The sequence below is a fragment of the Macrobrachium nipponense genome, chromosome 18, assembly GCF_015104395.2.
Source record: "Macrobrachium nipponense isolate FS-2020 chromosome 18, ASM1510439v2, whole genome shotgun sequence".
Taxonomy (NCBI): Eukaryota; Metazoa; Arthropoda; class Malacostraca; order Decapoda; family Palaemonidae; genus Macrobrachium; species Macrobrachium nipponense.
Window position 1 is genome coordinate 30,462,378 of NC_087211.1, and position 11,493 is coordinate 30,473,870.

Genomic DNA, 11,493 nt, shown 5'->3' on the forward strand with positions numbered 1-11,493 from the left:
AACGGGGTAGTGCTGTCAGTACACCTAATACAGTGCACCATGGGCATTACTTAAGGTTCTTTGCAGCGTCCCTTCAGCCCCTAGCTGCAACCCCTTTCATTCCTTTTACTGTATCTCTATTCATATTCTCTCTCTCCCATCTTTCCATCCAACCTCTCCTACTAAAACTTAATTCATAGTGCAACTGCTAGGTTTTCCTCCTCTTACATTTTTGAAGCCTTTTTACTCTCACTTTCCCTCTCAGCACTGAATGACCTCATAGGTCCCAGCGCTTGGCCTTTAGCCTAAATTCATTATTCTATTCCATTCTCACTCTTATTTTTATAACCACTTCAACCCCTTGAATATGGTACATTTTTTGTTTGAATATCCAAATCACCGGGACTCGAGGAATTCTTTCTTTCTGAGTTTTGTGCTGAGGAAAGGAGCTACAGTGGAACCTCGACATACGAAAGTCCCAACTTACGAAAAATTAAAGTTACGAAAGCGAATACGAAGATTTTTTTGCCTCTGCATACGAAAATAATTCAGGTTACGAAAGGGTGCTACTGTAAAGTCCCGAGATTCGCCCGGACCACCAAGAACAATTTTAAAACTTGCGCGCCGCCAACTGAGTAGACTCACCACCATCCTCCCGCTCTCCCATTGGTTCCTGATGCTAGTCACTGATGCTAAGATCCTGCTCTCCTATTGGTCAGCATCTTGCCTCTATGTAAAGGTGTTCCTTGACCATTTTTTGTGGCAGCGTTATCGTAAACACTGGAATTCATTCCTTCACATATATGTATTCCGTTTGTTAATGTAAATTCATGTTAGTGATTTCGCTTTCGTTGTACTGTAAGTTACTTTATCTTATTGTGTGTGAAGTTAATTACTTACGTTATTAGCCATGGGTCCCAAGAATGTTGCTGAAGTTCACAGAAAGAAGAGGATGCTTTCTATGGAGAACGAAGATGGAGATAATCAAGAAGTGTTAATGTTTTCTGCCATTTGTTAAATGTGTTTCGTAAACTTTTAGTTTAGTTGGTTGTGTTTTCTGCCATTTTTTTTGTGTTTCGTAAAGTTAAGTGTTAATTTTTTCTGCCATTTGTCTTCCTCCTCCTCTGTCGCCACTTTCGGAGATCGCCTCACTGGAAAGGCAAGGTTAGGTTGCACATTTTACTACATATGTATGTACATGTACGTAAAGTATTTCTTGTACCATGTACACTAATAGTACACTTTATTTACAGGTACATACTACAATAAAGGTTATGTTAGGTATTGAATGGTCCAAATTGTTCTATGTCATTGTTTATTGGTCAATTCAGCTTCATTATAAAATTTACTGTTGTATTTTTGTAGGGTTTGGAACGAATTAGGCAATTTACATGTTAAATGCGGTTAAAGATACGAAAAACTCAAGTTACGAAGGCCGCCTCGGAACGGATAAATTTCGTACCCTGAGGTACCACTGTATTATTATTCCAAATTTCTTGAGGAAAAATTTAATTTTTGAGGTTCAGTGGTGTATTGATTTGTTTGAAAAAGGTGGCCTTTTAATCAAATTTAAATCTGTAGTCTTTTTATTATAATATATTATGTTATTCATAATTTTTTATATTTACATATATGGTTTTATTAAGAAGTATGTATAAATGACTATTTTTGGTATTTTATTTTGTATTTATTGTGCTTTTAATGGTTGTATTTTAAGTAAAGTAGAGTCAGGTTGTAGTTGAATGCTTGGAGTTTGTCGATAGCAATTTAAATTTGTTTGATCAAAAACAGTTTTGATGTCATTTTATGCAAATGGACAAGAGGAAGAAAATTAACATTCTTGTTTCATTTCAGCTTTATAGCAGCAAAGGTAAACAAAATGATGATAGTAATAGCAAGAACAAAAAAGAAGAAAGACGTAAAAAAGCAGTAGGAGGAAAGTTTGGTGGTGGCACTCAAGGACGAGAAACTAAGACCAAGTCCGTTAAAAATAAGAACAAAGGTAGAAGGGGAGCAGCTCAGGATTCAGACTCTGAAGATGATTTACAGAATCGCCAGGCTTCAGGTGAGGGGTCAGGGAAATTTCCTAAGATTGAGTTCCTGTCCTTGGAGAAACTTCAAGAGGAAATTGCAAATAAAAAAGAACTTGCTGATAGCCCTGAAGAATTGATTGAGGAAATGGCAAAGGATTTACAGGAATCTTTGACTAAGGAATTCCAAGAAGTGGTTCAGGCAGCATTTTTGGCAACTGTAGCAGTAGGAGGTGATACTCGGAAGAAAACACATCAACAGCTTCAAGAAAAAGTGTCAGCCTTAATTACTACCATAAGACTATCTGAAAAGGGTATAAAGGTAAGAGTTTTTTTTTTTTACTTTGCTGTATTAGTTAGAGTATAGTTCAGGAAACATTTTGTTACAAATATTTTAGGACTGCTGCCCAAGATAAACACTTTATGCAAACGTTAGTTATTTATCGTATTTTCCCAAAATATACTGTATAAATACATTGTAAGAAAACATTTTCTATAAGTAACTTACCCAGTAATTATATAAATATGGTTTTCCATACAGCAGCCTAAAATAAAATTTTGCGGGTAGCGCTTCGATTGCTGCGTACTAGGTATATATACAGTGCCCTGCCCCTGACAGCAGTATTAGGAAGACTTAGCTAACCACCTCATTCTGTTTTCTGTCATGCTTGACTAAACATCAGGTGCTTACAGCAGCTTGTTTGTATTTTCCAGTGATTTACTGGATTTCAGTAGTATTACACAACCACCAGAACTTGTATTTCATAGCCTTCGAGCAGGATGAGTCGTCTCTTTGCTTTCATTTTATTACTTTAATTCACATTATCAACAAGCTGGCTACTTGCAGTCGCCGGGAATAGTTTTGTTTAAAATAGTTCTCGAATGTTACACCATCCATTTAAGCCAAAATTTTTGCATTTATGATTTGCTTACTTGGCTTAGGCTTCGTGCAAGTCACCTGTTTATAATTGCTTTAAAAGTAGTTCTTGAATGTAACACCATTCCATTAGGCCAAAATCTTTTTCATTCATGATTTATTTACTGGGCATAGGCAATTTGCAAGCCACCGGTGAATAATTAACTTTAAAGTAATTATTGAATGCTACACAGTCCCTTTAGACCTAAACTTTTGCATGTACTTATTGATTTACTTGCCGGGCTTAGGCTACATGCAAGTCACCAGTTAATAATTGCCTTAAAGTAATTCTTGATATTACATTATTCCTTTAAGCCAAACATTTGGCTTTAGGATTTGTTTACCGGCCATAGGCTATTTGCAAGCCTCCGTTAATTAATAACCTTTAAGTAATTCTTGAATGTTACAACATTCTTTTAGCCCTAACATTTACAATTAGGATGAAACTTTTGTCATTGTTTTGTTCACCAAGCTGGGATACTCACCACTTTCCTCTGCAGAGGACTAAAAGCGTAGTGGTTGGAACGTAGTAAGGAGAGAATGTTGTTAATGTTTGGCTGTGGTGGACTTTAGGCAGAAATGTTCTTGTCAGTCAAGCATCGACTACTGGCTCTTGCTTCCACAGTACTTTGGAACGTTCGCATGATGCCGATAACCAGTTAATGGCATCTCTGGTAGGTATGTTCTGGCGCCATAACTCTATTATCAGCACCTTATGGCACCAATAACCAAAACTCAGCCTGGTATGGCACCATAAATTGATGATTTTATGATGCTAGACAAGTGCCATAAAACTGGATCACCATTAACCGAGTCTGCTGATAACCTGGGAATGACTGTACGTACATGTAATCGATTATTTGTAAATAAAATTTTTTTCTTTTATAACTAATTTAGTATTACTAATTAGAGGATAAAAGCAATTGTTCTACAATATTAGTGTTGAATTTGCTTTGATACTTTAATGGTAAAACTACATTTTTATATAAATTTATCTTTTATTTTAGAAGGTACACGTACATTTATGTTATCTTAAAATATATTCATGTCTGAATATATGAAATGCTAATTTTAATCATACATTTTATGCATGAGTTCATGCCGAGATGCCAGAAATTGCTATAAAGATATAAAAAGCAGTCGGTAATTGATTACTGATTGATTATTTTTAATTTAAGTATGTAAGCAGTAACCGAGATGACCAAAAATCAGTGAGGCATCCACCTCTAACCTCCACCCACCACTGCATGCACAGGAGTGCCCACCACCTGCCTCCATCCTCCTCCTGCCTCCCACCTCTTATACCAGCTAAGAGCGCACACTGCCTGGCACCAATTCATGTCACCTAGTGCCAGTTCTCTCGTACTTTTAGTCCTATCTTATTCATTTGCTCCCATTCCTAGCTCTCTCACTTCCTTCCCATGCCTTTGCCAGCCTTTTATTTTGGTTATAATGAATTTATCCTTGTAATAGTTAAGTGCTGTGCTGTGGAGGAGGTGGCTACTTGTCCCTCGATGCTCCCAGAAAATAGTCCCTGTTCCGTTCCCTGCACTGGGGAGAAGATATACTGGAGGTGATAGTTATCAACAGATAGCCACTGGAAAGGCATCTTGCTGGATGTGTGGTGGAGGAGGTGGCTATGTGGCCCTTCAGATCTCCTAGACCTAAAGTCACTGTCCTGCTTCTCCGCACCAGGGAGAAGACATACTGGTGGCAGTTGAAGGGAGTCTTAGGGGATTGCCCCCTCAGTCAAACCTGTAGCCTATTCTCTGGTGTCAGCAGACAGCCACTGAAAAAGGCATCTTGATGGATGTGTAGTGAGAAGGTGGTTACCTGGCCCCTCAGATCTCCTAGACATAAAGTCATTGTTCTGCTCCTCTGCACTTAGGAGAAGTCATACTGCCAGTTGAAGAGAGTCCAAGGGGGTTGCCCCCAATAGTTTCCCCCTCAGTCAAACTGTAGCCTCTTCATAGGTGTCAGCAGACAGCCACTGAAAAAGTGTCTTGATGGATGTGTAGCGAGAATGTGGCTATCTGGTGCCTCGGATCTCCTAGACCTAAAGTCATTGTCCTGCTCCTCTGCTCTGGGGAGAATACATGCTACTGGCAGTCAAAGGGAGTCTGAGGAGGTTGTCTCCGATAATTGCTCCCTCAGTCGAACCTGTAGTCTATTCCCAGGTGTTGACAGACAGCCACTGAAAAGGCGTCTTGATGGAAGTGCAGTGTTAGTCAGCCACTTGTTAGAGGTGTTGTGTTAGTCAGCCACTAGATAGGTATATCTTGCTTAGTGCTTCAATGTCAACAGATTTGGATGGTTCATCCCCGTCAGGAAGCGCTGGTGGTATTTTTCCTTTGCCTCTCAGCCTCGAAGATGCATACTACTGCTGCCAACAGTTCTCCACTGCTTGTCAGAGGTATAAGGATGCAGTGCATAACCCTCAACCCTCCTACAGTTACAGTGTCTTGCCTCCAGCTCACCTTCAACAGTTGACCTGGGATAGTACCAATTTTTTGTCGACCACCAGTCTCTGTCCAGGTGCTCAGCGCCATCCGAGGTGCCACACCCCCCTTGTACCAGTTCACCCAGTGCTTTCCACGCCTCACCCAGTGCCAGTTGTTAGTAGTTTGGTGCCAGCTGTTGGGCGCTCAGCACCACCATCTCCTCGTCCATCATCATAGACACAAGGAGATCTTTTGCTAGACACTGTTTGCAGCCACTTGGAGGATTGGATGGACTTCCTTAAGAGGAAGATGTCTGTTGCCAAGATTAGGGATCACTTCATCATCCATATCTTCTGATAATGAAGATCCAGACCATGACAGTGCTCTTGCCTCTTCATATTCTAGCCTTCTGAGGTATCTATTAGTGAATTTCCCAGACTTCGTTGTACCAGTGACTCCCAGTTCGCCTACTCCACTTTCCTCATGAGGAAACTTCCTTCTGATCCTTGCCTTCCCAAGTTAGTGCTCTCCTCTTCCTAGAAGAGATCCCTGCAGTCAAGAGGGATCAAGGCAAAACTACTTTCACTTTTCCTCCATCTAAGATGCTGAAGAAGAGGTTTTGCTTTTATTCCACCAGGGAGGCTCCTTCCTTGGGAGTGTCTGCCTCCTCCCAGGGGGACTTCTCTGGCTTGGTCGACACAATTTGTTGTGCTACCTTTTCTTCAGCCAAGGTTTTCTTCTCTTCGCCTGATCTAGATCACATCGTGAGGAATATTTTTAAGGTGTTGGAAATATTCAGTGTCCTAGAATGGAAAGTTTGTGCATTAGCCAGGAAGATTGAGGACTGCCCAGTACTTGCAGAGGACCTCTCTTCAGACTGGGTAGGTGTTCTTTCATGCACCTGTAAGGCGGTTAGAGACAGTTCGGATGAGTTAGCCTTGCTTTTGGCCGTGGGGATCCTCAAAAAGTTGGAACTTTGGTGTTCTTTTGATACTAAAGGGGTGACAGTTACTCAGAAGTCAGCCCTCATGTTTTTGCCCCTCAGTAAGCCATATTTGTTCCCTCAAGACACTATGAAGAAGGTTCTGTCTGTCCTACAGAAGAAATTGCTGCATGTCTTTCTAGCTTAGTCAGCTAAGCATTCCCAGGCAAGTTCTACTGCTCCTACTAAGGTTTTTTCGCCTCTGCAACATCGCTTTCAAGGAGGAAAGTTACGTCCTCAAGCGAGACCCCTCCAACCTTTGGCCCTCTTCAAAGTCCTTTAAAAATTCTTCCACCAAGACTTCCTCCAAGTGAGTCTCCAGTCCTTCGCGCTAGTTGTTGCCAGACTCTACCAATTTTTGGAGGAATGGAGTTGGAGGGGCAGAACCTAGGGTGGTTCAGGTTCTTCATAGAGACTACTCCATTCCTTTCAAGGAAAGAACCCCGTTTCCAATACTCTCATCACCTTGAGAGCTTACTCTGCAGGGTTAGAGAGGGTTTTGTCTCTAGTGGAAGAAGTACAATCTCTGATCAGTTAAGTTCAAGGTCCTATCCAAGACCTGGATCCATTCTTTCTCTTTTAGATCATTACAGTCTTCCTTCACTACAAGGAGCACCTGACATCTGTTGATTTCCTGATCTCCTGATGCCCAGCTCCTCTGGCACCAATGTATGCTCCTAGTGTCAACCAGCTCCCAAGCTCCTAACTTGCTTAGCACTCAGCTCCTCTGGCACCAGCCACAGCCTGGTGCTAACTCATGCTCCGAGTGTCCACGAGCTACCGAGTCCCTAGATTGCCTGGCACCTAGCTCGTCTGGCTCTAGCTCTTGTTATAATCGCCCAGCAATGCTCCCCACCTTGGAAGTAGCAGAGAGAGCTCTCTGTCCAGTTAAAGTTTTTCAGGAATTCCATCTCTTCCTCTGTCTAAGCTTGTTCTCTTCCATTTTATATGGACTTCATTTTTGAGACACTCAGTGTTGCGGAGTGCTTGTTGCCTACTTTGAAGTGAAGCTAAGGACATCAGAACAGCCTCTACCGTATTAGTTTTCAGACTATATTTGCTCTTTATGCCCATTCTACTATCGACCTACTAGAAGTGTAAGCAATCTTAGCTTCTTGCTATATTTTTTATGAAAGCGTAGTGTCAAAATTTGTCAATACATGTAGACCATTTTTAGTGACTGGCATGGCATTGCGGAAGAAAGCAAAGGATGTTCTCCAAATATCTCTTCACCTTTTTGGTAACATGCTGAGTTTGGAGAGCCAGGGGAAACAATGTACCTGGAACACCCACCACTCTCAGTGGATGGGTCATGACTTTAGTTCAGTGTAGCAATGACTTTTTGTTATTGGGTACAGGATAGTCAATGATGGCTTGGATATTAACTTGTTTTTGAAGTACCTTACCATTTCCAATAGTATGTCCGAGGTATGTTACCATTGCTTTACCAAAGTTGCTTTTTCCCAGGTTGACTGTGAGATTGGCTGACCTTAATCTCTTGAATACTTCTTCAAGCTTCTTAAGATGTTCTTCCCATGTTTTTTGTATAACCACAACGTCATCCAGGTATGCATGGGCTCCCCCTATGCCTTGGAGTACAGATTGGATTATTCGTTGAAATGTTGAAGGATCATTACACATACCGAATGGCATAACATTATGAATACAATCCAAAGGGGGTAATGAAGCTGGATTTTCTTTAGCTCTGTCAATAAGTTCTGTTTGGTAGTGTCCTTTCATTAAATCAATCTGTGTGAGAAAGGTTGCATTACTGACATTATCAATGATGTCTGAAATTCTAGGCAAGGGGAAAGAATCTTTAATAGTAGCTGCATTAACTTTCCAGTAATCAGTACACATCCAGAACTTTCCATTAGGTTTTGATACCAATATGCATGGGGAAGCCCAAGGTGAAACACTAGGAGTAACCAGATTATGCTGTACTAAATAGTCTACTTCTAATGGAAATCCAAATACAGTAAAAATATTAAGTAACTGTTTGATAATTACTCTAGCAGAAATATTTTTTAATTTTCTGAACAGCCATGGGAAAAGAAGGTAGTTGGACATATTAAAGTTAAAATGTATTCATTACCTTTTCTAGTCTTCTTTAAAGGTCCCACACAATCAATAATGACTATAGAGAAGGGTTCCTTTGGTACAGAAATAGGTATGAGGGGTGCTGGAGGTATTGTCTGGTTAGGTTTTCCTACTTGTTGGCAAGTGGCACAAGCTTTGACAAAAACTAGGACATCTTTCTTTACTCCAAGCCAGTAGAAATCCTCTGCTAGTCGTTGGTATGTTTTGATTATTCCAAGATGGCAGTTGTCAGTATGGGCCAAGTCCAACAAAGATTGTCGCTAGACCTTAGGTACCACCAGCTGGAATTTATCACACCAGTTATCTTGAAAAGACATCTTAGGAGATCTGTAATGTTTCATAAGGACTATTTTCTAGATAAAAGTAAGGAGTTTTACACTCTTCTTCTGATCTGTCTTTAACCTTCTCAAACAACTGTTGAATAGAATTATCTACCTGTGCTTTCTCAAAATCATCAGCAGGAATGTTAAGAGTGTCAGTTGCCTTACTTACCTTGCTAGGGACAGATTTACTGGGTATGACACAACTCTTAGATTCTCCTTGAGATGCTTGTGACCTAGTTACAATGTTACACTGGGCCTCAACATGTGTTTCAGGAGATTGTATTATCAGATTGGTATGTACCTTACCTTTGGCCAAATCATTACCCATCAAAATGTCCACCTCTTTGCAAGGGAATTCCTTATCCAAGTAGGCAACTTCCACTATTCCATCAGTATAAGGACTAGATTAACTAATTGTTACAAGGGGAAGTACCGATTCACTTGTAAGATCGAAAACTGTGATGAACCTGTTTGTGGTAGTAAAGAAGGATTTCATATTAGAACTTACAATAGTTTTACTTGATGCTGAATCACGAAGAATTGTAACAGGTTACCTTACCCTGACACTTGAAGTAATCAAAACCATCTTCCTTGATTGCACAATGCATCGTCCTATGTTCAGTTGGTTTAGATTTTTCATTTTTCCCGGTATTAGGTGAAGAGCTTTTTTAGGAGGAGTTTGTTGGTGAGAACTTTTACACCGAGGGTAAGGACAGTCTTGAATTCAAATTTAGTCCACATTTCCTTACAAAATGAACATACTTTATAATCGATGAAAGTTTTCTGTTTATGGTGTCCTTTATGAATCAGGGAGTATTCATCCGCCAACAAAGCTTCTTCCTCTTTTTTTTCCTCGTTCCTTAATGTAGATAGCAATGTTAATTGGTATCTTACGCAAGAATTCTTCTAACAACAGGAGAGACTTCAAATCTTCGAAGTTACCAATACCTGCCTTGTCCAACCATTTCTGTATCTGCTTTATCTTCAGATTACAAAATTCCAGGAAAGTTTGGTTGGGTGTCTTGAATGTACTGCGGAATGTCTGCCGATACCCTTCCGCTGTAATAGAATAAGCATCTAAAAAGGGATTTTGACAAAGGAAAAATCTATTTCTGGGCAATGACCTGTGTCGCCCCGTGAAATTCCACCCTGTAGTTAGTATTCCTCTCCCTGCTTACCCCAAGCTTGGATGCTATCTTCAGGAATGACGTCACAGGCGTCGGAGGCGCTCACAGTAGTAGTAGAGGGTAGCGAGGGCTGTAGTTCGGCTCCTCCGTAGTTGGGATGTTGTTGAAGGAAGAAGCTAAATGGCAAGGGACCTCTGGTAGTGGTATCCACTCGCTCTTTATCTATACCGACACCTTTATTAAAGGTGAGCGAGCCATTTATCTTGGCATTATATTGTTTCTCTTTTTCTCTGGGATGAATAGCATTATTTATACCTTGGAAATAGTATCAAAGGAACCATTTCACGGGGCGACACAGGTCATTGCCCAGAAATAGATTTTTCCTTCGTCAAAATCCCTTTTCTGGGCTCAGCCTGTGTCGCCCCGTGAAATAGTGCCAGAGAATTGGATTCACCAAGCTTGGGGGACTGCACAGATACTAAGATATAATGATCAACTTAAAGATACAAGGTCTTACAAAGTATAACTTAACTGTAGATATCTTAAAATTACTAGATTAATAATCTTAAAGGTAAATAGCCTATGACTTAAGAGTAATTAAATATAAATAAGTAGGCTTTAGTAAAAAATACAAGTTGACACATATACAATAACACAAATGGACAGAGTCCCAAGCAAAAAACAATGAATGAAGCAACTACATCCAAGGCAAAATATATACACTAGAGGCGACCTAACTAAGTAAGGGTGCAATGAGGCAGGCAGAAGGGAAGGTTACAAGAAAAAGTGACAGAAATTCATGCAGTGGCAGGAGAAACTGTGCTTCCAGCTGCCACTGCTGAGAATTTGAGGGCTTCCAAAGATTTTAAGTAGTGGCATTTAAAAACTGTTGGAGATATCCAGCCTGTATATTTCTTAAGATCGTCAAAGTTCATATGTTGAAAGTAATTAATAGAGGTGGCCACTGCCCTAACATCATGGGCACGAAGAAAGGAATCCGGGTTGGCCTGTTTAATGAAATATAAAATTTGTTGTCTGATCCCTTTTAGGGAAATTGTACCACCTTTTTCCCTAATGAACAACGGACCTGAGGATCTTAAGGTTGTTCTATGCAAGTAAGCCCTCAAGGAGTTAACAGGACATAGAGAGTTGTCCTGGGGAAGTGGTAGGATTTTCCATGAGGACCACCTGTCCTGTGTGGGGATAGGAGAACTTCCCCTAAAGGAGAATATTACCAACAAATATTTGGTGTGGCCTTTCCTAGATGTATTAATACATAGAGAATCTTTCCAATGTAAATTCAGTATTTATAGAAAACCCACAAAAAATTTAACATATGTACATTTTTATTCTGGCCACCATCTTAATATTAAAATTTCAATTTTTTCTTCTATTTTCCTACGTGCTTTGTGTATCACGAGTCCACAATATCTTGACCAAGAAATAGAATACATAAAAAAGATAGGAAACGATCTCTTCTACCCTCCTCATTTAATTGATTTATGTTACCAAAAAGCTCACAAAAAGTTTTATAGTGTTGCTATTAATGAAAAAGAAATGCCTAAAAATGTACTTAGCTTGCCTTACTTTCGTGG

The 11,493-nt window shown here is 40.1% G+C and overlaps 2 protein-coding genes across 2 annotated transcripts in view; one reads left to right on the forward strand and one right to left on the reverse strand.

The window, feature by feature from the left end:
• The window catches only part of LOC135196881 (E3 UFM1-protein ligase 1-like), a 28,958-nt gene extending 23,355 nt beyond the window's left edge, over nucleotides 1-5,603 (forward strand). The window contains exons 5-6 of the mRNA XM_064223655.1: nucleotides 1,834-2,331; nucleotides 5,337-5,603. Of these exons, the coding sequence (XP_064079725.1) occupies nucleotides 1,834-2,331; nucleotides 5,337-5,603 (765 nt within the window). The remainder of the gene's footprint in view (nucleotides 1-1,833; nucleotides 2,332-5,336) is intronic.
• The window catches only part of LOC135196538 (E3 UFM1-protein ligase 1-like), a 234,187-nt gene that overhangs the window by 124,438 nt on the left and 98,256 nt on the right, over nucleotides 1-11,493 (reverse strand).